The sequence below is a fragment of the Dromiciops gliroides genome, chromosome 6 (assembly GCF_019393635.1).
Source record: "Dromiciops gliroides isolate mDroGli1 chromosome 6, mDroGli1.pri, whole genome shotgun sequence".
NCBI lineage: Eukaryota > Metazoa > Chordata > Mammalia > Microbiotheria > Microbiotheriidae > Dromiciops > Dromiciops gliroides.
In genome coordinates, this window is record NC_057866.1 from 215,770,558 (window position 1) to 215,798,213 (window position 27,656).

Sequence of the window (27,656 nt, forward strand, 5' to 3'; positions counted from 1 at the left end):
AATCACTAAAAATAAGAGAAGTACAAATTAAAATAACTAAATTGTATACACTTAGAGAATGTAAACAATGACTTTGATCAGTGGCTCACATCTTGTCAACTTATAAATGATACAAAAATCGGAGTGGACATATACAGTGGCAAAAAGAAGAGTGAGGATGTGTTTATACTCCATCAGTTCTTTAGGAGGTAATGAAGTTTATCTGCCAATGAGCAGGAATTTTAGAGTGCTTAGCTACTGGCTGGCTGAAAAAGCAGCTACATGCATGATGGCCTTTATAAAACTCTCCATCAACCTATTTCTAAAGAATAAGTCTAGAAAGGATCCCTGGCATTCAAAAAAGAGGCTAGATGTAAGACCAAGTTGAATTGGGGAGACAAGAAGGTCCAGAATAACATGCCCAGCAGATATTCTGTACTCCTGGGACCTTGTTGTGCTAGAGGTATGAGTTGTCTTGGAAATGTATATTCTCTAAGTGTATGCCATTCTATTATTATATTCTATCTGTATTCTCACTCTATATGTGTTTTTGTGGAAGAGCCCACTCCAGGTTTACAGTGGGAACAGGACATTTTGTAAGTACTGTATTCTATGCCGTGTCAGTAAATGGATTTGCTTTAAGCTAACTGTGTTAGCTGGGTGAGTATTAAAAGCAAACACACTTATGGGGGCTATGAACTAGAGTCTGGGGACTGCTAAACAACAAGGTATCTTGAACCCTCCTTATAATAGAATCTCTGTGGGAAAGGGATAGTCACTTCTCAAAAATGCAGGAAGACACTATATCATATAGAGGAAGCCTGACACAGTAGAAAGAAGACTAGATGCTAGAAGGCCTTTGTCTGCTCTTGGTTTTGTTACTCCAAGACCTTAGAGAGAACCTTTCACATGACTGACGCCAATTTTCCTTATATGTAAAATGAGAATAACAAAATCTACATTGTTATGTCAACCTTACAGGGTTATTGTGAGGATGAAATACTGTATGTGAAAGCACATATTATATAAATTCTATAAATCTATAAATTACAAAGTACTGTCTAAAGCTAAGGTATTAGAATTATGCTGCTGAAGATAATGACAATAAAAACAACAATAGTAACATTTTAAAGAAAGTGTTAGCATGAATGGTAGCTTTGGTCAGCAATAACCCCAGTCACTTCATGCAATATGTGTGGAAACTGCCTAGGAGGTGGAACCAGTTGGAAGATCTTGGACAATTCAGGAAATCACACTGTGCCTATGAGTTGTCTTATGTAACATAATGGGGGTTGGATCTAAACCTTTCTTCTATCATGGACCCCTTTGGCAGTCTAGTGCTGCCTGTGGACCTTTCCTCAGAACATTTTTTTTCACATACAAAGTGCATAGGACTAAAAGGAGGCCAAAAGTTAACAAAGAAAAAAAATGTATTTTTTTCTATCGAAGTTGATGGACCCTCTGAAATCTATGCATAGAACAAACCCCAGGTTAAGAATTCCTAAACTAAATGACTTCCAAGGTTCCTTCAAGCTCTATGAATTCATGATTCACTGGAATATCAACAGGTTGTGACTAAATCTTAATGAACAGAGAGATCTAGAATTAGCTCTACCTGCTGACTAAAACTGGGAACTGTGTCCATTTTTATGCAGCTGTCTTAATTGGGAAATTGACATCATCAGTGTGAAGCTGAGGCTCTCCCAACCTTTGGTTGTTCTTCTTGGAGTCTCCCATCAACAAGACTTATCCTTTAATTTTATGAAATAATAATAACAGCTCTATATTATATACATAATATAATATCAAAGGATTTTCCCCTGTAATTTCTTAAAAGGGTACCACCATTTTTCTAGTCACTCAGATTTACAACCTCAGTCATTTTCCACTCTTCCTCACCCCACATATACACTCAGTTGCTGAGGTTTATCATTTCTACTGCCACCCAATCTCTTACATCTGTGTTTCCCTCCTCCTTCCATGGCTTCAAGTGTTCGGGCCCCTTTGAACAAACTACAGCAATAACTGATATCAAACTAGACTCCCTGCTTTTAAGTACCAGCTAAAATGACAAGCCAAAAAAAAAGTCTGCCCATGTCACTTCCATACTCATGAAATCGCAGAGGCTCCCTGTTTCCCCTGTAATTAAACACAAACTATTCTGATTGACATTTATTTAAAGCTATTCATAGCCTTGTTCCAAATTTCCTTTCACAAATTCTATATTCCAACCAAACTTTCTCCCACATGACCTTCCATATTCCACCTCTACACTGTTGTACTTATTGTCCCAAAGGGCTGGAATCTGTTCTTCTGATTTTGCCTTGCAGAATTCTGCATCTCCTTCAAAACAGCTCAAGTGCCACTTTTGATATGATACCTTGCCCAATCTCCCTAGTTGCTAGTTTCTCCCATCCAAAAATACCTTGCATATATTTTATAAGCAGTAATTATAAATGTTGTTTCCTTCAAAAGAATTTTAGACTCCTTGAGTAAAGGGCTTATTTGATTTTTGTCTTTGTATCCCTAGAAGATATGTCAAACTTTGGCATAATGAAGATAGTAGACTGTTCAATTTTATGATTAAAATCAATGAATTTTATTCCATTACTCTCCCCTCTCCCCAATATATTTCCAGTGCATTCATTTGTATCTTGTGTTTTCTGCAGCTGAAATTGTTAGCTCCCAGTAGGACAGGAACTTTAGCTATTAAAAATTTCTCTGTCTAGGGCTAAAATTTTGGATAGCAAATTTATGTGTTTAATTATTAAAGTCTAGAATTCTCTCTCTTCATCTCCATTTTCTGGATTACCTGGTTTTCTTCAAGTCTCAGCTAAAGTTTGATATTCTCCAAGAAACTGAATGCTAGGCCCTCCTTTCTGCTCATTATCTTCAATTTATCCTGCATATATGCTATTTATATCCTATATATATGGTTGTTTGCATGTATCTCCCCATTAGAATGTGAAGTGTTTTTTATTTTTTTTTGTTTTGTTTTTGAAAATATTTTTTTTATTCTGAGTGGCTGGCACATTGTACCTATTTAATAAATGCTTGTTGACTTCTTGACTTGGCAAAGTAGTGTAAATTACATGAAAGCAAATCATCGTTATCACATAACTTTTTTACATGGGAAATATGACAAAGGAAAAAGAGTTCTAAAATCCTACATATTGTAGGACATGACTCTGTCCATTTATACTATTCCAAAGGGAGGTGGGAAAGGTTGACCATCTAACATTGGAACTGGGGGTGGTGTGCACTTCCCCTCTGGTTTCTATTCCCTCTGTTCATCTACCCACTGATTGACCTCAGTGGCAGGAAGTATCTTTGAGTTCCTCTGTCACCTACTTCAACTTTCTAAGACATAAAAAGGGGTAGGAGTTTAGTTCTACAGTTCTGAAGCCACAGCTGAGTGCTATTTCTGGTTATCGACTCATCATTTCCTGTTGCTCTTTTCATTTCTGGTAGAATCTGGAGAGCTAAGCATCTCAAAATGGTTTTACTGATGATAAGAGACCTGCCTGCCTTTTTTCAAACTATATTTCCATCCCACTATGTAGTCAGCTTGAGAATAACTTGAAATACTTACTGGGTTGAGGATAAGGGTAAAGAAAAGCTCTCCTCCCTGGATACTCTTGTCCAGTTCTTTTGGACCTCCAGGATATTCTTTGTAGAAAATTGTATGTGTAAAAAGACCACAAGTTTGTCGTGGAAGAACCTGATTAAAAAATGAACAAGTCAGAAAAAAGTTACTTTTTGTTGTGATTTGTGGAAGCTTTGACACTTCCTTCATCATCTATTATATATGATACAACACCATTTCACAAGGCCAAATACAAATTGGAAGATTACTCATGCTCTGAGAAAGAAAGGATGACATAAAAATATATGGGATATTTATTCAAGATTAAAGAAAGGAAATTTGAAGAAATGCTTTAAAAATAAGGTAGATATAGAATTATTTTCATCCATGTGGGCCCTTTAAATTACATATCTGTGGCTTACATTTCAGGGAAATATATTTCACAGCTTCCAAAAGTGTAAACAATGAAATAAAATGAATTTTTTTATATCGGAATTGACCTATTAATTTTTTATTTTTTTTTTTTGGTGGAGCAATGAGGGTTAAGTGACTTGCCCAGGGTCACACAGCTAGTAAATGTCAAGTATCTGAGGCTAGATTTGAATTCAGGTCCTCCTGAATCCAGGGCCAGGGCTTTATCCAGTGAACCACCTTGCTGCCCCGACTAACCTATTTACAAGTAGTGGAAAACACTTTATTTTCTTTCAAATTATCTACCTACATAAAAGGATGAAATTAATGTACAAACTAAAGGTGCTTTTGAGGGGGAAAATGATATCTTTAATTCAATTATGCCTTTGGATCACAAAGAAAATATTGATATAGTCTTTAATTCAATTATGCCTTTGGATCACAAAGAAAATATTGATATAGTCTCAGTTCTTAAGTCTGGTAGTTGCCAAAGAATTTATGTTTTTTGCTAGTCATTTTTTTTAAATTCCATAACATATATGCACCACATAATGGTAAAAAGGTAACCTTTTCATCACTGAGTAACATAAATGCCATTATTTGTTACCATTGTAACACCTGCATGGTAAGCACATTTTTCAAATTCTTATGGTTTTCCCTGTGAAATATCACGACAATTTTATCAGAAGGCAAGGAGTGAAGTTGTGTAAGTAGGAACATTCCTCAGCTAAATCTTATAGAATGACTTGCTTATGGCCCATGTTCATCATTGTGAGCTTGAAGTGGCAGGAAATTAATGCATTTGCTTTGGGGAACAGCCTGTCTTCCAATTTCTAAGGAAGGAAAATCTTTTATTGATTGTTCTTAGTGAATTTATATTCAACCCTGCTGTCCCATTCTTCAAAGTTTATGGTAAACTTGGTTCAATACATACTTTCAAAATATTGGTGCTTCTTGTCAAAATTTTGGAAAAGAATTATTTGGAGATTTTCTGAATCATTAGGCTTTATTCTAGATATTTACTTTTTTTTGGAGAATACCTACTAATAAATATGCTGTTATCTTTACAACTCTTATCTGGTTTGTACTAAAATTTCTTCCAGGCATCAACAGTTTTCCTGAGCACCTCACTGCAAATTCACTTTGAATACGTTACTTTGAGATGCTCATTTAATGAAACCTGCATATGCTAGTAGTAGAGGCAAAAGACAAGGTAATGAGAAGAAGGACTTAGAAGCACCTCTATTTTACTATCAAATGAAAATTTTATTCAATGCACTAGTCCTAGTGAAGTCTATGTCTTAGAACATTAGAATAGAAATGAGTATTACTTTCTTCTTGATTTGGACTTGTGATTTCACTGGTATGAGGAACATGCCAATGTGGAATTCTCTGAGCTAAGGCCCACTGGAGAATGATTCATAATTTATAAATGCTATATCTCTAATCTCTAGAATTAGGGAGCTGCCTGGAGGCACGAAGACGCCAAGCAGCTTGCAAAGGGTAGCATATGCCAGATACAGGCCTTGAACCCAGGCATTCCGGACTCTAAAGCCAGCTCTTTGCATGCTGTACCAGGTTGCATCTCTCTCTCAATCTCTCTCTCTCTCTCTCTCTCTCTCTCTCTCTCTCTCTCACACACACACACACACACACACACACACACACACCGAAATACAATCAACTCTGAAAGCAAAACAAAATGAAAATGTTATTTCTATTATGATTTAATTTATTCACTCAGAATAGACTTTACCATACTTGGAAATGTCATTTACTAAAATTATTGACCCAGAAGGTTTGATCTCACTTTGCATTCATTAATTCATTTTTACAGATACTTATGCATAGTTCTGCTCTATCTTTAGTAGGAGGTGAAGAGTATGAAGCACAATGTCTTTCCTTAGGAAACTCAAAGTCTAGGACAAGATATAGTGAAAGGGCAACATGGTATTGAATATCAAATAAGGAGGACTTACAGTATGGGAAATTTGAGGAGGAAAAGAACATAGTGGGCTATGGCAGAGTTAAGGAAGGCATTGCACAAGAGGGAATATTTATGATGGGATTTCAAATATGGTTAATATTTAAATAAATAGAAATATTGGGTTAGAAAACTTCAGGTGGGGGATAGGAGTGTGAAGAGAATAAGTTTTAGGTTTTGATTGGATTGTAGAAGTATTTGAATGCAAGATTAAAGCTTAAACTCCATTATTATAGTTAATGAGTTATTTATGGTTTTTGAACTATAAAGTGACATGATACATGAAAACCACATTAGAGAAAAATTAATCTGATGCTGAAGAAAGAGAATTGGGTAGGAAGATTAGTTAGGAGCCTGTTGAAATAACCTAATCATGAAATCATGCAAGCTCAAACAAAGTAGTGTTAAATGGTAATAAAAAGGAAGAGTAGAAGCAATGAATATTATGAAGGAATAATTGATAGGAATTAATGACTAAAACTGAATTCAAAGGACCCTTTGAAAATTATTATATTCATATCCAAAATAGAGATGGATCCTACCTTGGATACTCCCTAGGTATTTCTCCTTTGGGAAGCATGATAGAATAAATATTTATGAGGTTTCCCCCACAACTTACCATGGATTAGGAAAAGAACACAAAACTGGGACTTGATTCATTAGAGATCAGGCAAGACTCAAGCTTAGCCTACATTCATAAAGCTCTCTGGTAGCCTTCAGATGTGTGGACTAGTCTTTCAGGTCACCTAGAGGCCCAGTGTCTTGCACCTCTCATGAGGTCTGGGTTCCTCCAAACTAGTGGTTATCTACAAACCACTTGAGGCATCACATCCCACCTTGCTGATAAGACCTCTTTGATGAGGAGATGGGAGTGGGTGGGTTATTTCTATAGAAGCTAAATATTGTTGTATTCTTGCTATGTTAAAGCTTAGTCAACCTTCTTTACTTAACAATTCAGTGACCCTATAGGTGCCTCATTTTATCCCAACATGGAACATGAACTAATAGATGCTATTCAGGCCTGCCTCTAACAGGAAGCCCCTTGATGTCTCTGAGCCTGCCATATATAAAATGGAGATAATAAGATCACCTAAATGACAGGACTTTGGGAGGATCAAATGATAAAATGTGTGAAGTTATCTGAATTTCTTAACATGTGAGCTGTTGCAAAGTCTCTCAATTCCAAAAGGTGGCATTTTCTATTGTCTCTTGAAGATGTATGTTTATACGAAATGGGTATGCATGTGAAGGGATTCAATCATGTCTTAGACAAGTAAAAAGAGATCATGAGGGTGAAATTACAATGCTTAGAAACCCTGAGTTGATTACACTGCAAAAAGAAAAAAAATCAGTAGTCATATAGTGCTTTAAGAATGGGCAAATGATTTACAGAGATCATCTCATTTTAACCTTACTGCAACCTTATGAAGTACTCTAACACTCTAAGTATTATTTCAGTTCTCTAGACAAAGAAACTGAAGCTCAGAGAGGCAGTGACTTATCTGTGGTCATATAGCTAGTTAAATATCCCTAATGTGTGTGTATATATATATATATATATATTTTTTTTTTCAGGGCAATGAAGGTTAAGTGACTTGCCCAGGTTCATACAGCTAGTAAGTGTCAAGGTTGGATTTGAACTCAGGTCCTCCTGAATCCAGGGCCTGTGTTTTACCTGCTGTGCCACCTAGCTGCCCCCCCCCAATGAATTTCAAATCCAGATCATTCAGACTCTCAGTCCAGCATTTCAAGCATTACTTGGTAACTATAGGATATAGAATGGACTGGTGTTTTAACTGGCATAAAAAACTTGTGGTGAGGGAATTCCTTCTACTGAAACAGTTTAGCATCTTCTTTGAAACTTAGAGCATTAGAGCAGGAGTTCTTAAATTGGAGGCTATGAACTTTTAAAAAAAATGTATTTTGATAATTGCATTTCAATATATTTGATGCATTTAAGAACATTATTCTTTTTTTGTGAGGCAATTGGGGTTAAGTGACTTGCCCAGGATCACACAGCTAGTAATTGTTAAGTGTCTGAGGCTGGATTTGAACTCAGGTCCTTCTGAATCCACGGCCAGTGCTCTATCCACTGTGCCACCTAGCTTCCCCCAGAACATTATTCTAAGATGGGCTCCGTAGGCTTTGCAAGACTGCTAGAGAATTTCCAGTGCCAACATGGCAGAATGAGGAAGGAACCTTTGGAAGTCCTCCCAAATTCCCCTTCAAACAACTAGAAAACCACCTCAGGATTGATCTAGCACCTGGGAAGAAGCTTACTAGCTAAGAAAGAAAGGTCTGTCTCATTGGGGTGGGAGTGCAGCAAGGTCTGAGGGTATCAGTAGCCAGCATCACAACAGGGGGCATGCAGCAGGGTTCCAATCCTGGGGCAATCCACCTCTGAGGCCCCACCCTCCTGCAAACTATCAGACCCCTGGGCAAGTATTCATTCTGAGCTCCCAGGACCAGATGGTTTTATAAGCAAATTCAATCAAATATCTAAAGAACAATTAATCCCAATACTATATAAACTACTTGGAAAAATAGGTGGAGTCATACCAAATTTCTTTTATCACATAAATATAATGCTGGCACCCAAACCAGGAAGAGGCAAAACAGAAAGAAAATTATAGACTAATTTCCCTAATGAATACTGATGCAACAATTTAAATAAAATACTAACACAAATTATAGCAATATATCAAAAGGATCATACACTTTTACCAGTGGGGATTTATACCAGGAATCCAAGGCTGGGTCAATATTAGGAAAACTACCAGCATAATTGATCATATCAATAACAAAAGCAACCAAAATCATATGATTATATCAATAGATGTAGAAAAAGCTTTTGACCAAATACAGCACCTATTCCTATTAAACTCCTACTTGGAGTTTAACTTAAAATAATAAGTAATATGTATCTAAAACCATCAGCAAGCATTATCTGTAATGGGGATAAACTAGAAGCCTTCACAATACAATGAGGGGTGAAGCAAGGATGTCCATTTTATCTTCTATTATTTAATATTGTACTAGAAATGTTAGCTATAGAAATAAGAGAAGAAAAAGAAATCAAAGGAATTAGAATAGGCAATTAGGAAATTCATTCTTTGATGATGACATGATATTATACTTAGGAAATCCTAGATAATCAGCTAAAAACTACTTGAAATAATTAACAATTTTAACAAAGCTGCATGATACAAAATAAACCCTCATAAATCATCATCATGTGTATATATTGCCAACAAAGTTCAGCAACAAGAGATAGAAAGAGAAATTCAATTTAAAATAACCGGAGACAATATAAAATACATGGAAGTCTACCTCCCAAGGCAAACTCAGGAACTATATGAATTCAACTATAAAACACTTCTCACGTGAAATACAAAGTCAGATTTAAACAATTTGAAGAATTATATTGCTCGTGGGTAGGCCGAGCTAATGTAATATAAATTACAACTTTAACAAAATTAATCTATTTTTTCAGTACCTATACCACTAAAACTAACAAAAATCATTTTATAGAACTATAAAAAATAATAGTAAAATTCATCTGGAAGAACAAAAGCTCAAGGATATCAAGAGAATTAATGAAAAAATGTGAAAGAAGTTTGTCTAGTAATACCAGATCTCAAACTGTATTATAAAGTGCTAATTATCAAAACAATCTGGCACTGACTAAGAAATAGAGTGGTGGATCAATGAAGCAGATCACGTACAAATGACATTATAGTCAATTATCATAGTTATTTAGTATGATAATCCAAAGATCTAAGATTTTGGAACAAAAACACATTATTTGACAAAAATAGCTAGAAAAACTGGGAAACACTATGGCAGAAACTAGGTATAGATCAACATCTCACACCGTACACTATGATAAGGTCAAAATGGATATATGATTTATACATAAGAGATGATATCCTTTATTATTCATTTTGAATATTCTTTTCTTTTAAATTTTGAGTTCCAAATTTTCTCCCTCACTTCCATCCTCTCCAAAATCTCACTGAGAAGCAATATGATATCAATTAATTATATATATGAAATTATACAAAAATACTTCCGTATTAGCCACATTACAAAAATAAGTCAAAAAAGTAAGAAAATTATACTTCAATTTCCATTCAGAGTTAATTTTACTTTCTGGCGTAAAGGAACAGTTTTTCATCTTGAATCATTTGGAATTGTCTTGGATAATGGTATTGATGAGAGTAGCTAAGTCTTTCACAGTAGATCATCTTTACAACATTGCTGTTACTCTATACAATCTCCCTGTTCTTCTCATTTCACTTTGCATCAGTTCATTTAGGTTCAGTTTTTTTTTTTTCCTGATAACATTTCCCTGTCATTTCTTATAGTACAGCAATACCTAAACCCATTCTGAAATTGATGATCTTCTTCTTATTTTCCCATTATTTGCCATTGTAAAGAAGAGTTGTTATAAATATTTTTGTACATTTAGGTGCTTTTCCTTTTCATTTCATCTTTTTGGGGTAATTATCTATTACTTGTATTGCTGGGTCAAAGATTAGGCACAGGTTTATAATTCTTTGGGCATAGTTATACATTGTTCTCCATAATGGTTGGGCCAGTTCACAACTCTACCAAAAGATTATTGGTGTAAGTATTTTCCACCATTCCCACCAGCATTTTTCAAGGTGAAAGGTCATACCTCAAAGTTTTAATTTCTCAATCAGTAGTGATTTAGAATATTTTTCCTATGCATATAGATAGCTTTGATTTCTTCTTCTGAAAATTTCCTGGACATATTCTTTGACAATTATCATTTGGAGAATGGCCCTTATTATACATTTGACTCAGTTCCCTATATATTTGGATATTATTTATCAAAGAAACTTGTGATGTTTTTATATTACTTCATTATCTGTGGTACTTTTTAGCAAAATGTAGTTTCCCTGATTATCTCTTTTAATTAGTTCTATTTTCTTCTTTTGCTTTGTTTAAGATCATAATTGCCACCCCTGTCTTTTTTTTTTTACTTCAGTTGAAGCTTAATAGATTCTGCTCCAGTCCTCTATTTTAATTCTATATGTGTATTTCTCTTTTAAGTGTGTTTCCTGTAAACTACATATTGTTGGATTCTGGTCTCTACCATCCTCCCATTCACTTGGATTTTGTGGATGTGCTCACCTCATTCACATTCACAGGTATGATAGTGTGTATTTCCTTCCATCCTATTTTCTTCTATTGATGTTTCTCGACATTTATCCTGTGTCTCCTCAGAAATCTGTTCTGCTTCTGACTATTAATCCCTTTTATGATACTCCTCAATATCTATTATCCCCCCTCACCTCTTATTTCCCTATTTGGTAAGGTAGGTTTCTATACCCAATTGAGTGTGCATTATTTTTTCCTCTTTGAACCAATATTTTTTATTTTAAAAATATTTTATTTTTAATTTATTAAATAAAATAAGCATCACCATAACATAGTATAACAAAAAAGAGAATTGCACAAGAAACTGTAAAACTATTATGCACAACTTGCTATTTCCTTTTAAATATAAAGTAATCATGTAAATTTCTTTTTTCCCCTTTTTTCCGTCCCTCCCCCAACCCTGCCCTAAAGATGGTTACCATTAGACACAAATAGACACACACATGCATATATGTATATGTATATTCACACATATATATGTGTGTTTACATGTACATATATACATATATATTATACATACATATATGTTAAAATAGTCTACACGTACTATTTATCAGTTTTTTTTCTCTGGAAGCAGACAGCATTTGAATCAATTTTGATAAAAGTGAAGTTCAATCATTGCTTGACACATCCTCCATTGCTCTCTACTATTAAAGCTCTTCTTTGTGATCCTTCTTTATGAGAACAATTTCTCCATTCTCTATCTTCCCCATTCTCTCAATGTGTCCTCCTTCTCAACACCTCCCCCCAACTTTTGAGATTATTTCAACATAATCAACTTATACTCATGTGCTTTATCTATGCAGATTCCTTCTAACTGTTCTAATAATGATAAAGTTCTTACAAGTTGTATTTTCATCTTTCCCTAAAAATTGTAAACACTTCAACATTATTGAGTCTTTTATATTGACTCTTCAATATTTACTTTTTTATGTTTTTCTTGAGTCTTGTGTTTGAATGCCAAATTTTCAATTCAGCTCTGCTCTTTTCATTAAGAATGTTTAAAAGCCATTTATTTTATTAAATAACCATTTTCCCCCCTACAGGACTATACTCATTTTTTCTGGAAAGTTTTTTCTTGCTTGTAATTCTAGCTACTTTGCTTTCTGGAATATGATATTCCAAGTCCTCCACTCCTTTAATATTGACACTGCTAAATTTTGCATGATACTCACTGAATCTTTCTCTTTCTGTCTGCCTCCAATATTTTGTTCTTGACCTGGGAGCTCTGAAATTTGGCTATAAAGTTCCTTGGAGTTTTCGTTTTGGAATCTTTTTCATGAGGCAATCAGGTTGTTTTTTTTTTCCAATTTCTGTTTTGCCTTCTGGATCTAAGATATTGGTACAGTTTTCCTTGATTATTTCTTGATATATGAAGGCCAGGCTCTTTTTTGAGCATGCATGGTTTTCAACCATTCCAATATTTCTTAAATAATCTCTCTTCTATATATTCACTGGGTCAGTTATTTGTCTGATAGGATATTTCACATTTTCTTTTTTTTCATTCTTTTGACTTCATTTTATTGTTTCTTGAAATCCCATGTGATTATTAGAATTACAATTTTTGAGAAAATAATTTTGTAGAGTTTTTGTAACTCTTTTATCCTAGGACAATTCTGTTTTTTAAGATGGTATATTTGGGGCAGCTAGGTAGCACAGTGGATAAAGAACCAGCCCTGGATTCAGAAGGACCTGGGTTCTGTGGTAAAAAGTTTTAACAGTCGATTAGATAATGGAGAGACGCCAGGTTTTTTTTGGACCACCCTTTTGGGGAGGAGAGCAACAGCATGAGCTACACACACCAGTCCACCTGAGACGCATGCCAGATTGCCTGCTGAGCACTTGACGTCCAGGGTGCGAGCTTAAAAGGCAAGGAGAGAATGGAAGTGGGGCCTTTTTTCCTGCTCCGCTGGTCTCCTGGCTGTGCTGCACAGACAGACGTGGACTGGAGTTTGACTCGGCCCGGCTCTCAGTTAAGAGCACGCACTTGACTCGGTTTCTCACCCCAAAGGTGGCCTTCTGCTTTTGGTGAGTTTTATACGGAATATAGACTAAGCCTAGACTTAAGATGATTTGTATTGTATTTCTACTTTCCTATCCTTCTAATCAACATCACCTTGTGACTACCATACAATAAAAGCTCTATCTAAAAAACCAGAAGCTTCTTCCATTTACTAGTCTGGGAGATAAATTAAGGGAAAGGTTAAGTAGGGTAGATTTATGATCTAATATCCAATTTTAATCTCAGTTCAAATGTGGCCTCAGACACTTGACACTAGCTGTGTGACACTGGGCAAGTCACTTAACCCTCACTGCCCCACAAAAAAAAAAAAAACTTATATTGTTCAATATTTTGGTGCCTCTTTTATTAAGCTGTTAATTTTCTTTTCATAATTTTCTTGCATCTCTGTCACATTTCCCCCTACTTTTCTTAGATTACTCTTATGTACTTTTTTTTACTCATATATTCTTATACTTATATACTCTTTTGCTACTTCTCTAAGTCTTTCTATAATTTGGGGGCCAATAAACACTTTTCTTTAAGGTTTTGCAGATATATTCACATTGTTTTCTTCTTCTGAGTGTTTGTCTTGGTTTTCCATGACACTAGAGTAACATTTTATGGTCAAGTTCTTTTTTGTTTGCTCATTTTTTCAGCCTATTTCTTAACTTTGAACTTTATGTTAAAGTTGGGCTCTGCTCATATTGGGGTGGGGTGGCACATTCAGGCTTTTTTCAGAGCTAGTTCTCGGGAGTTTGCAAGTTTTCCTTGCTTCCAGGGCAATATGATCCAGGGAGAGATGTGTTCACAGTTCTCCTGTTCTGCTTTTCTGTTGTTTACTGAGGAAGGGCCAATGTTCTTCTGGAGCTGCAAGTCCTAGTACTCTCTTGCTGGTTCTAGAACTATGACCAGGGTGTTTATCTCCTGCATGGACAAGTGCTAGTGCTCCTCTCTGCCTGGGACATGTGACAAGGGCTCCTTATCATTGTGAATAAATGCAATTGTTCTTCCTCTCAGACCAGGAACTATTTATAGGCAATAGAGTTGCAAATCAGCACCAGCTTCACCCCCTGCCAACAAAAGGTTGCCTATAATCTCTTTCTGACCAATTCTTCAACCCACTTAGTATTGCTGTTCTGAGAACACCCAAATCTGCTGTTGTTGCTGCTGTTGTGGCCACCTCTAAAACTTACCTTTGATGTTCCTTGTATGCTCTGGTTCAACTCCCACCCTCGCATCATAGATCTCTCCTGCCAACCTACTATGTTGTTTTAGGTTGGAAAATGTCTCACTCTGACCTTTTGTTGGCTCTGCCACTTCAAACTTTGATTTGAAGAGTTATATCATAACAAATACATTCTAGGCAAATAAGCCCATGGCAGCAGGAGGGAGTACAAACTTCCAAGAATTCTATTTGCTAGGAAACTCTCACTAGTGTAAATCCTAGCAACAACAAGCACCCCTGTCTGCACACCCAGCTCCTTCCTGACCTCCCACCCAAATTTAAGCCAGTAAGTAAACCTTACACTGTGGTAGAAGAAAGAGTTCAATGTGACTCAGTGTTATCACCAATGCATCCCACTTGACATTTTTGTCAACACTTGGCTTGGGTCAACACCTATTCTGAATTCTTCTATGCATTGTCAGAATCTGTTGTTAACATAACTTTCAACAGAAAGGATCAGACTTCCTTTATATATGCATGTCAGCATTACTCAAAAATGAACCATAAGAAATACCCCCAGGTCTTTACTTATGTTACCCAATTTAGTATTTTATTAGGATTTTATTATAATTTACATAATCTTTATCTGAGGTGGTAGGCTATATAATACTCTCTAGAACATATGCATTGGCATATGACAGAACGATAGTCATAGGATCCAATTAGAATTGGGCAAAAGAACAGAAAGAAATTTTACACAATCTGCTTTGTATTTTTTTTAAGTTTTTTTTTCCCCCTGTTTGTGGCATTGGGAGACTTTTGAATGCTTATTTTGAAGGAAAACCTATATTTTCTTGATTTCACATTATAGAGTGCATTAAAAGCCTGTTGAGTGGAGTGGGAAAAACAGGATTGTTAAATATAAATATGATTATCATCAAATTTGCAGAGCAAATGGTTTTTGCTTTCCATATTTTTGCAAATGGTTTTTAATAATAGATTTATAAGCTATCTATAATGCTTATGTAATGTTTTGCTTCTCATTTAGAAATCCCAATCATCAACTATAGGTCTTGTTTGAGATCTCAGAAAATGGGCTAAATGGGGGGAGGGGTGGTAGACAGAAACCCACTTTTTATTGATATTTGAAGAAGCTTTGAGGGGTGGTTTTAATTAAAAAATACGACATGTGACAAATGTTCTTTCCACAGCATGGAACTTTTCATACTGCTGAGCTTTTAACTTTTATAGCGTTTTTCTTCTGCACTTTCATTTGAAAACTGAGAAGCCAGAAGAGAAAGTAATACTCAGAGAATTTGAGAAGAAGCTCACCATGATGTTTTTATGGATGAAGCCACGGCGGTAGCGTGCTGGTTTCAGATGTGGATATTCCTCAGTGCTTGTGATTTTAATATTCCAGACTTTCTTCCATGCCTCATAAAGTTGGACATGGACAGGATAGACTCCTGAGTGATGAGGAGCCACTGCATAACCCATGTCAGTAGGAATGCCATGCTCCTGAAACAAACAAACAAAAAAGAACTGGAATAACAGTGGCTTTATGTTTTATGATTTTTTAATATTGATCTCTCTTGGAAGTCTCTAGAATAAAAATACCAATTTAACATATATTTGTTATATACGATGTATAGACAGCTGGATTTCTATTATCTGAAAGCACTGGTAATAACAGCCTTGCCAACAGGGAGTTTACAAATGATAGAGTAGGGGGAATACACATGCAAAAATAACTATGATACAAAATAAAACATAGTTCAAAAGAGAGAGGTACAAATAAATTGCAATATGATATTTGGGTAAATAAAATTCGGTTTTGAATGTAACTTACAGTAACAGAAGGGAAAATTGAGGCAGAGAAGTCTAAATATCTCTCTCACTTGAATTTTTTAAAAAAATATCTTCTCATAGAGTTCACGACTTTCTGGTTATAATTCTGCCACTAATCTGACAAGTGCAACGCTGAAAAGATCTAGTGATTTTTTTTCTTTTTCTTTTTTTTTTTTTTTTTTGCAGGGCAATGAGGGTTAAGTGACTTGACCAGGGTCACACAGCTAGTAAGTTTCAAGTGTCTGAGGCTGAATTTGAACTCAGGTCCTCCTGAATCCAGGGCCAGTGCTTTATCTACTGTGCTACCTAGCTGCCCCTGATCTAGTGATTTTTTTTTTTTTTAGGATCTAGTGATTTTTTTTAAGTGAGGCAATTGGGGTTAAATGACTTGCGCAGGATCACACAGCTAGTAAGTGTTAAGTGTCTAAAGCCGCATTTGAACTCAGGTCCTCCTGACTCCAGGGCCGGTGCTCTATCCACTGCAGCACCTTAGCTGCCCCTCTAGTGATTTTTTTTAAAGTAATTTTTTTTCTAGTTCCCATTCTTCAACTAGATCTTCTTTTGGCATTGGCCATTCCCTTGTCTTCCTATTGCTTATGATATCACTAGTTAATATAAATTCCAGCATATGCTTCCAATACTAATCAGAATATCCTCTCTTCACACATATAATATGCATATCTAACCCTAAACACATGCATGCATATGTAAATGTGTGTATAGATGTTTCACATCAACATGAAGTATAGAAGTCAAGCACATTATATGTTTGTTAGGTTTGCAGTCAGATTTCTAATCTCCAAATTTTCCCATTTCTATCAGATTTTCCCTTTGCTAAATCCCCTCAGCATGGAAATCAATGTTTATTTTCATGGTCATAATAGACAATGATCCTTTTCTCTAGGATCTGGAGATGAATTTCCTAGAAACTAAAAACTATTCTTGCAATGAAAGCAGAAGGCACTAAATGTGTCAAATAATTTGAGAACTAGAGTTTGAAGTGAAGCATTCATGTTGAAAAACAAGACAAAAAGCAGAACTCAAAAAAAAAAACCCCTGCTAAAATGGCACTTCCATACTGTGCACACAAAACCACTTTGTCATGATGATGAACATTTGGGACAGATAAACTCTCTCCTAGGAACTCTCATTAAAAAAATGAATTTATGTGATATGGATGTTTACAAAATGAGAATTTTATATATATATATATATATATATATCAGATGCCTTAATTAGTTTTGTGATTTTTATTCTTCATTTGCTATATGTCATTAGAGCTGACACACATCCTCAGCATACAAGAAAATCATACAACTGTCATAGAAAAGGCTTTTAAAAAATATTGATACACTTATCTTGGCTTTATGCATTCTTGTGGATAGTTTCTCTTATATTTTTATCTTTAAACTCATTTTGGGTTAGCGATTTTACAAAATTCAAGTTTCATTCAATTAAATATCCTGTCTTGCTTTTTCTTCATGAAGTGGTATACTTTATTTTTGCACCATTATTTGCAATCCATTCTGTCCAATGAGGCTCTTAAACTCTTAATAGAAGGAAAGTGCATGAGTTCAGAGCATAAACACCTTAGCAAAATCAAATGTGATGGAAATTATGAAATAACTGTGGGGAGGGGTTGGAAAATTACAAAAAAAGCATGAAAAAGAACTGATCAATAAATTATTAAGTACCAACTATGTGCCAGACTAAATGTATCAGGATATGTACAGGACATATTCAGAAGATACACAAAGGCAAAAAGCAGTTTCTGCTTTCAAGAAGCTTACAATCTAAAGGTGGGTCTTACTAACTAATTAAGTAATCTCTATTTACTTAATGTTTTGGATGATATAAAGGTTTAATTCACTTTTTTTAAAAAACAGATTTTTTTTTCTGACGCAACACTGAGGAGCAATTCTCACAAGTAAATTAATTGACTATGGTTCATTTTCTTACATAAGTTGAAATCCCATGCTCTGATGGGACTATTTTCAACCTTAAAAATTACATCTGGGGCCTTATTTTTTGAGGGGAAGGGTAACATAAATCCCCATTATTTCTGAATAACATTAGCAGTCATAAAACCTCTGTTTGTAGAGTGTGAGGAAAGTGATGCAGTGAATCAAATAAATAATGAGCAAAAATAAAATACTTAAGAGAAAGGAAGGAAAATAAACTAATCCACTGTGGAAAAAATAAGAAAAAAAGCCACATTGTAATGGTAAATTTCTACTCAGTCTTTAATGAGATATTCCACTTCCACAACAGTGTAATAAAAGCTGACTGAAATAGGTATAAAGGAATAATACAAATCAATATTCTGAAAACTAAGTTTAGAAGGCACTGAGACTGCATTTATACACACTGAGGGAAATAGAACAGTGGCTGACCATTCTGTTTGGTAGGTTTGTTATTCAACATTTATTGCAGCAGCTCATCATTTATGGTAAAAAAAGTAAATAAATAAATATGTCCTGTTCATGCCATTTATGAATAGTGATATAGTCACATCGGAGAAAATTAATCCTAGTTCTTCTAATCATTGTCTATGTGACACTAGGAGAATTTAGCTAATATCTCTGAGCTTCACTTTTCCCATTTGTCAAATGATCAGAGAGGACTAGATAAATTGTCCAAGGGCCTTTTTGGCTCTCAATCCAATGATCCAATGGGGGAGAGGGGGCAAAATCCCCCTTGGTGAGACAAAATACCTTGAAAGACATTAATGTTTCAAGGAAGCATTGTGTAATAAGTGTTCTGATACCTAGAGTTAGGGAAGAGTGGACTAGGTCACTGAGCAAAATAGCACCATCAAATTCAGTGAAGGTTTCTAAAGAGTAAAATATTTCATCTGTCTTATCTAAAGGCAGGAATGATTGAAATGACCTCTCCAAATTCTTTCCAGTTCTTTGGTGTTAAGTTTCATATTAGGATAACAACAATAAAAAAAATTTATAGAATGCCATGAAAGTACTATTTACTTTCAGTTAACAAATAATTGCTTTTGGCCTTTTAGGTGAAAAAAACTCAGCCTAATGAACTCATTGGTCTCTATACAGTCTGGAGGAATTATGGTGTTAATGATATTTTTAAAAAAATAATCTTAACTACCAACATTTTTTGGTAAAGCAATGAGGCGATGACGCAATGAGTGACTTGCCCAGGGTCACACAGCTAGTAAGTGTCAAGTGTCTGAGGCCAGATTTGAACTCAGGTCCTCCTGAATCCAGGGTTGGTGTTTTATCCACTGTGCCACCTCACTGCCTCCTTAACTCTCAACATTTAACAATTCCAAAGCCCAACACAATTTTTTCATGGGAACTTTCTTGTATAGGGTATGCAAATTTGGTTATATAACACTGTAGAGTTCCCTAAGCAACTACCACAAACCCATTATGTAATCATAATAACATATATAATATATATGTACATATATATTTAATTAAATATAAAACTGTAAGTTTCCAGATACATAAGTTAATTTATTAATCCATATAATAAATAAAAACTGAAATATTACACAAACATATAATAGTATATCTATTATATCTATATAGATCTTTATCTATAAATGTATATTTATTTCTATTTCCCTATCTATCTATCTATCTAATTGTAAGACTCCAAAATGTGATGTATATAGTACAGGTCTGAGGTGAAAGTAAAATGTCTATCCAGAACTCCCACAAAGTGCCTTTCCCTTTAGAAAGATTAAAATGATGATCATAGTTTATCATTTTATGTTTTCTGTATTTGTTAATATACACTTGTGAGTGTTTTGTGTTTCAGGCATTTTATTTTCTGCTATAGGAAATAAATAGTTGTCCTACACCTGGTACCCACACTGTACAATGAATATCTTTTTCTTGAAGGGATCCAATTAATCTCTTTGGGAGATACCTTAGACTGGAGCTATTTGTTCAGAGCCTAAGTTCTAATCTATAGTTTGAGAATAATGAATAAGAGATGAACAGATGCTTGACCTCTTCTCTCTGGAACAAACCATTCTTAGCATGAATTAAGACATTGAGAGTCCAAAATCAGAGCCCCTTGTGAGAGGGGAAAACCTATGACACAGTTCACATTTTTAGAGTTTTAAAAAAAACATTCATTATTTCACTTGATACTTGCAACAAGCCTGAAAGGTAAAAAATGCAATTATTATCTATACATGAACATACATTAGACCTTATGCACAGAGACATTAAGTAATTTGCAGAAGAAGGTGACAGAAGTACAGTATTAAATTTGAAATGAAGTCTTTCCTTTGGTGGGGATTCTTTTCAGATATGATTTGGACTGATAGGTGCTGAGATCCCTTTCATATCTAAAGTTCTGTATATTTTCATTTCCATAATTCCGGGTTCAGCACCTTTTGTGCTATACTAAACTGCCAGCTTCTGGGTTACCATTTAATTGGAACAATGTGGTATGACGGTTAAAATATGACACTTGTAGTCAGAGAGAACTAGGTTTGAATGTTGCCTCTTACAAAGCTTTATTTCCATGAGGAAGTTGATTAAACTAGGTTTTATTTGCTTGCTGGTTTGTTTGTTATAAGTAAAGATCAAGAAATCCTGGGCAGCTGGGAAAAGACACCAAGGAGACTTTATCTTGACTTCAAGAGATATATGGAAACTAATTGAAAAATGAGATTATGAATAATGTATTTTCCTTCTTCCCACAACTTGTCTTCTGTATTGTTGCCTAGAACAACTAGGGTCCAAAATTCTTCATTACACCTCTCCCTAGCATTGCCCTGATCCTGACAGCAATGTTCTATAGGGCAATGACAATGAATAATGCCCCTTTCTCATCTACTAATTCTCCTCACACACACATTTCTCACTTTTTGTGGGAAAAAAGTGAATAGGACAAAATGAAGAGGCAGAGATGAATTCTGATTCCATTATATTCACCCTGCCTCCCACCAACCATCCTTATTTTGAACTTTTCTATTTCTCTTGAGGCAGGATCATTCTTCCCCTTTCCCTAATTCTCTTCCTTATCTTTGACTCCTCAAACAAATGACACTGCTGCCTTCAAAGTTCCCAATGATGTCTCAAGTCATATAGCCTTTTCTTGGTGCTCATCCTTCTTGACCTCTCTACACCACTTGACACTATTAATTACCCTCTCTTCCAGGGATGCTTGCTACCACCTCTCTGAATTGTTATATACTTCTCTGTCTTGGCTCTTCTCCTACATGCCTGAAAGCCCTTTTCACAATCTGTTTGGCTTTATAGTCATGCAAATCACACTGCATTACTGTGGGTGAATCTCAAGGATCTGTCTTAGGCACCCTTCTTTTCTTTGTGCATATTCTTTCAATAGATGAATTTATCAGCTACCCAGGGTTTAATTATCTTCCTGAGGCAGATGAGTCCTAGATCCATATATACAGTCTCAATCACTCTCCTGTCCCATCAGTATCTTAAAACCAACATGTTCAAAACAAAATTCATTTTTTTTGCCCCAAACCTATTATTTCTTTTTTTATAAAAGTATTTTATTATTTTCCAGTTACATGTAGAGATAGCTTTCAGCAGTTGTTTACATAAGATTTCCAATTTCAAATTTTTCTCCCTCCCTCCCCTTCCTCTCCCCCTCCCCGAGACAGCAGGCAATCCAATATAGGTTTTATATATATATATATATATATATATATATATATATATATATATACACATACATACACACACACACACACACATACATACATACACCTTATTTCTTTTTAAGACACCACCATTCTTCCAGTCACCCATGTTTGCAACCATTGTGTTTTATTGGATTCATTACTTTCTCTTACTCTACTTACTCAAAGAGTTACTAAGGTTTGTCAATTCTACCTCCACATCTCTCATTGGCCCATTCTATTTACTTCTATAGATAACAAGTTCAGATCCCTCCTACCTGGACTATTACAATAGTCTCTTAATTGGTCTCATTAGTTGGTCTTAATTAGCTTCCAATATTCCCCTACTCCAATTCTTCCTCCACACAGTTAAAATACTGATTTTCCTAAAGTATGGTTTGTTGAATATTAAAATATATTTTTGTATCTGCATGTCTCCTACAAACAGAACAGAGAAATAATCTTTAATCTCTCCTACAAAATTAATAAACAGAACAGATAAATTATAATATCGACTACAAAGACAAACCAAATCTTCTACTAACCAGATCAGAGAACATGATACCCATCCTCCTATAAATCAGATTAGAGACAGGCAGAAAAATCATAATATCAATTTAATATTTTGTCCCAAGAAGAAATATAACACATGATCTTGTGGAGACTCTCCTCTTAAGAAGAGATCTCAGAGACTCCCTATTTCTGAGGGTATATGTTTTGTTTTGTTTTTGTCCACTGATTACAGGGCATTGTCAGTTTAAATACTATGATACGGAAGCAAAGGAAGTTTAACAATTTAAGTTATAACAAGTATGGAATAAATACTGAAGCATCACGATAAGATTACAGGATTCCAAATAAAAAAGGGTTTAGCAAGGATGGGGATGCCCACATGTTACCATAAGATAGGGACTTACTATCCTGAGGGAAAAGAAGTCACTAGGTAGAGTCTTTTATCTGCTAGCTATTCGGGTCCAGTTTGGAGTTCAGTTGAAGAACATTACTCCTATTAATCCTATTCATCCAGGGTTTCATAAAAAATACTTTTGGATAATAAGGTACCTCCATCAAATCCAGGTGATCCATATATTCATATTAACAGGTTAGAACCACATCATTCTCCGGTCCAGTAAATTCCAATGGAAACCTATTATGAAAAAAGTTCACTTCTCTGAACTCTTTGTCTCTGGGCTACTCCCTCTGAAGAGTGGAAAACTTCTCTAGATTCTCCATTTAAGGAGGATACCCAGGCCAGTTATCTCTTCATTTCCCACTTAATTTTGACTGCATTCTTCCAGATTGCTCCATCATCTGTCCCTGCAAGGTACCTTTTAGAACCCTGCTTTTTAAATTTTCGTTTGTATGTTGTCTTCCCCCAATGGGGAAGATTACTAGCCACTTGAGGTCAGGGATGATCTTCTGCCATTCTTCATATCCCTAATGCTTAGTACAGTTCTGGCACACAGTTGACATTTAATAAATATTTATTAACTGATACAGTATACAAGTGATGGAATTGGTATTTAAATCCTAGATGTCCAATTCAAAATTTAGTATGGTTTTCAAGATGAATATAAGTATTATTTAATGTTTCACATTATCAATTTTATTTTTTCCAAAATGCTCATAAACAACAACAAAAGTCTCTTCTTTGAAGGGCACACCTTTGTTGATGGAAGTCTGCCGATGCATGTGTTCCCATGCAGCAAAGGGAGAAGGGCCTCATTGGGAGGATCCTAGATAATCACTCTATGCTTCAAAAGCAGGCATTATAGACTGGAGGACATTCTTCACTGAAAACAACAACAAAAAAAAAAAACAACGCAAAAAAGTCTGGATAAAACTGATGAATGTGGCTCTTCGGTCACTGCCCACCATGAGACGAGCTTTAGGCAGTGACTTCATTAAAGCATCTGTCGGACACACCACTTGACATCAGTTCCAGATGAGCTGCGATCATCCCAGTGTTTTGCTAACCGCCTTCTCCAGGCACCACTACATACAGATGAATCCCAGTGTTTGAGCATCCTCTCCCTTCTGGTGTCAGGAGAGATATGGAGAGACTCAATGGTGGATTCGCTTAAGGTTTTTCTCTAGCTGAGAAAATGAAGTAACATGATGAGATCTGGAGTTGCTGAAGGCGGCAGCAACAACACTGAGGCTTACGCTCAGCAACCTGCCTGCAGGATGCTTCCCCCTGAGCATTTAGTCACAGACAGCATTGTATATATCTCTGCACACACTGGGTGGATTCCAATGGTGTTGTCCAGCTACTCTTTGGTCAACTCACACTTGAGGGCCACAGCAAAGCCCTGAGTGACTTCACCTGAATTTGGACCCAGGATGTGGAAACCCACAAAATGCTTGTTGTCTTTGACATGGCCGATGATTTTGGTGTAACATTTATTGCTATCTCTTGATGCAATGGTCTATTCCAGTGGCTAAAAGTAGCTATGGTAGAGCTCTATGTTTTCTACTCCAAATTTCTAAATGGCTTTCTCTTCAGAGAGACCACAAGCCTTGTATTCCATTGGGATACACAGTGGTGGGGATATTGTCGTAGTCACATTTTACATTTGAACCACATCCTGGATGGCAACTAGTGGCAGTTCCAGCTTGCCTTCTAAGACATCCCCAATTGCATAGATCTAAGGTACATTGGTCTGTTCCTCATCAGTGACAGGTATTTTCCATGTCTTTTCATTGATCTCCACCCTGACTATTTCCAATCCAATTTTTCTTGTGTATTAATCTCATCCTATTGCTAGCAGCACCGTATTGTACTCGTCCTCAATGGTCTCCTTGCCATTGTTGGATTGAGCCACCACCCTGATTTTGCCGGGCATGCCTTCTTCAATCTGCTCAATCTTAATAGGCACAAAGTGCCTATTAATTTGATGCCATGCTCCTCCATGTGGTCCCCAATTTTGTTGGCCATGTCTTGGTCAAACTCTCTCAGGAGAATAGACCAAACCATCACTGTGACATCCAAATCAATGCCAGCCAGAAACCCAGCACATTCCAGGGCTATGTAGGCCACCAGCATCTTTCCTGGGCAGAAGGAGAAAAGGTCATCACTGCTGATGCAATATTCTTTGTCTCCAGGGATGCCCAGGTAGCGTGGTCTTTCACCAGTGGCAATGAGGAACCTCTCCACTGTATAGAACTTTCCTTTGCCCTTGTTATTGGTCGCCTTAATGTTGTGGAGGCCCACAAACTCTCCATAAGCATTCTCCTAGGTGACCTTGTTCTCTCCAGTTCAGAGAGCCAATGTAAACTCTGGACGGCTTCTGTCATTCTTTGCCAGTTATATTTGATTTCTTCCTCTACTTGCCACCCATAAGTTTGGCAGTCTCGCAGGGCCTGCCCCGATAGAGTAGCCTGGTGCATGAGTTGCTTGGGTATGCAGCTTATGTTCACACACGTCTCTCCAAGACCCCATCTATTTCCAAGCAGAGTCGGAGTAACAAAATCCAACACCATGGTTTTCTTGCCATATTTGGTGGCCTCCTTAGCAGTGGCCAGGCCTCCTGAGCCCCCTCCAATGATAATTAGGTCATAGTCATAGGGGGTCTTGTCTGACCCATTCATTCTCGAAGGATTTTGAGGTGCATCTTCCTTATTAACTTTCATGGTCCTGTGTGAATCAGTTCATCTCCCTGGGTCGCAGTCTCTTCATCTCACTTTTTGTAGCAGGGGGATGGCAACCATCTGTCATGCTCCCACACGGATTATTCCTTCTCGGCTACCTCTCGGCAGACTCTGGTCAAAATTTAGTATTTTTCCCCATTGAAAAAAGTTGTCTGCTAATGCTTATGCACCAATGCAAAGCCATTATCCAAAACATTTATAGCTCTATCTAAAAATTAGAACCACTGGAGCTTTTAAACTCTTATTTTCCATGGAGTTTTTATTCTTTAAACTTAATTTAAAGCATTTAAATTAATTTGGTGTTCTAAGGATGGTGGAACATAGTATTGTATAACAAATACAAAGTATATTGCAGTCATAACGTACTCAATGAAAACTATGGGGCTCCAATCACAAAAAAAGAAGGGAGCATAGCCATTATCACCTTCTAGAGATCTTTATGAGAAATATGAAAGAGTATGGAGAAAGGGAAGGAGGAAATTCTTCACAACAGACTTGGAGTTCAAAGTTACTAAAAATACAGGTAGTTCTTATAGAACTAAAGAAACATCAAACTCATTTTAAGTTGTTAAAGGGGCCAAGCATGCATTCAGGAATACAGCTTAAAGAGTACTGGCCAAAAATGGGACATAAGTGTGCTTCCTTTAAAATGAACTAGCCAGGGGCGGCTAGGTGGCGCAGTAGATAAAGCACCAGCCCTGAATTCAGGAGTACCTGAGTTCAAATCCGGCCTCAAACACTTGACACTTACTAGCTGTGTGACCCTGGGCAAGTCACTTAACCCCCACTGCCCTGCCAAAAAAAATAATAATAAAATAAAATGAACTAGCCAAATTTGCTAATTCCCCTCTTCCCACACAAACATTTTTCAATATCTAGAAGTGAAAATGCAGGGATTTGTTTTGCTTGATTATGCATATTTGTTGTGAGTGTTTTTATTTTATTTTATTTCCCTTTCCTTTTGTTCCAGTGGGGAAAGGAAGGTTGAGAGAGGAAATATGTTTCATTAATTGCAAAATAATAATAATAATAATAATAAATTTATTAAAAATACAAGAAGCAGGGAGATTATACATGTTTTCTATTTTGTTTGCTATTACCAGACTATGAACATTTCTCACCTTTCTCTAGCCCTCAATCAGAAGATGGAAATGAATATAACTTCACTGCTGAACCCCTTTTGGTCTACTTAGAGAATTTTATTCCAACACTCTTTTAGGGAAATTGATTTCTCTTAAGCTTCCATGGCAAATGCAGTCCTCTTTCCCTGCTGCCACAATCTAGATAAGTTTCATTTAGCAGTTATTATAGCTCTGCCAAAATTCAACATGTATCATAGGTCTGTGAATAATCAAGAGTTGATGGAAATATATTTGGAAAAGATATGTCAAAGATTAATTCCAAGATTTATGAATTTGTGTTTCATTAAATCAATCAATAAACAGATAAGTAAATGAATGAATGAGTAGAATGAATATCAAATTTAGCTAATTAATAAAGGGGGATAAAAAGCTGAACCAGGATGAAAGGGGGCAATTTAGGAAGCAAAAATATCATGTGTGGAAAATGTTATTGTATTCTTATATATTACTGATTGCTCCTTGAGACATCTAACAATACAAAATCAGACACATTTTATTCATTTAACTGAAAAAAAAGAATTTTTACCTTTAAAATATCACATCATATAATTCAGTGATCTGTAAATGAAAACAATATAATAGAATCAAGTACCCTGAAACCTATCCCCAGATATTCCTAGTGGAGGAAATGGGCAATAATGTTACTGTAAAATCACCTTGACTTAAATGCTTTGCATATTACTAGAGACTAGGGACCTCATTTCATTTTGTGATTTCTTGGGTGCTTTTTTTTTTTTTTAAGCCAGCCCATTTGACGATTCATTTGTATGAATTATCTCACAGTGTGAAGTTATTGAAAAAATACTGGCCTTGGCATCAGGAGATTTGGGTTTGAATCCTCCATCTCGTATAATTTGTGTGACTGTGATCAATCTCCTCAATACTCAGTTTCTCAATTGTAAAATGAAAAATGATAGACCAAGAATTCCAATACTAATATCTATCTCACAAATTTGTTTTATGGAAAACACAATGAAAACCTAAAAGAGCTTATAAGTTAATATTACTGTGAAACTTGGCTAACTAATACTTGGAAAATATTTTGATTTCTGTAGTGCTA

The 27,656-nt window shown here is 35.8% G+C and overlaps 1 protein-coding gene and 1 pseudogene across 3 annotated transcripts in view; both read right to left on the reverse strand.

Moving 5' to 3' along the window:
- Positions 1–27,656, reverse strand: part of LOC122731518 (bifunctional heparan sulfate N-deacetylase/N-sulfotransferase 3) — a 230,118-nt gene that overhangs the window by 75,219 nt on the left and 127,243 nt on the right. For all 3 annotated transcript variants that reach the window (XM_043971676.1, XM_043971674.1, XM_043971675.1), the window contains exons 5-6: positions 15,647–15,832; positions 3,572–3,700 (exon numbers count right to left, since the gene is read on the reverse strand). In XM_043971676.1, coding sequence (XP_043827611.1) covers positions 3,572–3,700; positions 15,647–15,832 — 315 coding nt within the window. The remainder of the gene's footprint in view (positions 1–3,571; positions 3,701–15,646; positions 15,833–27,656) is intronic.
- Positions 23,972–25,394, reverse strand: LOC122731519 (annotated as a pseudogene).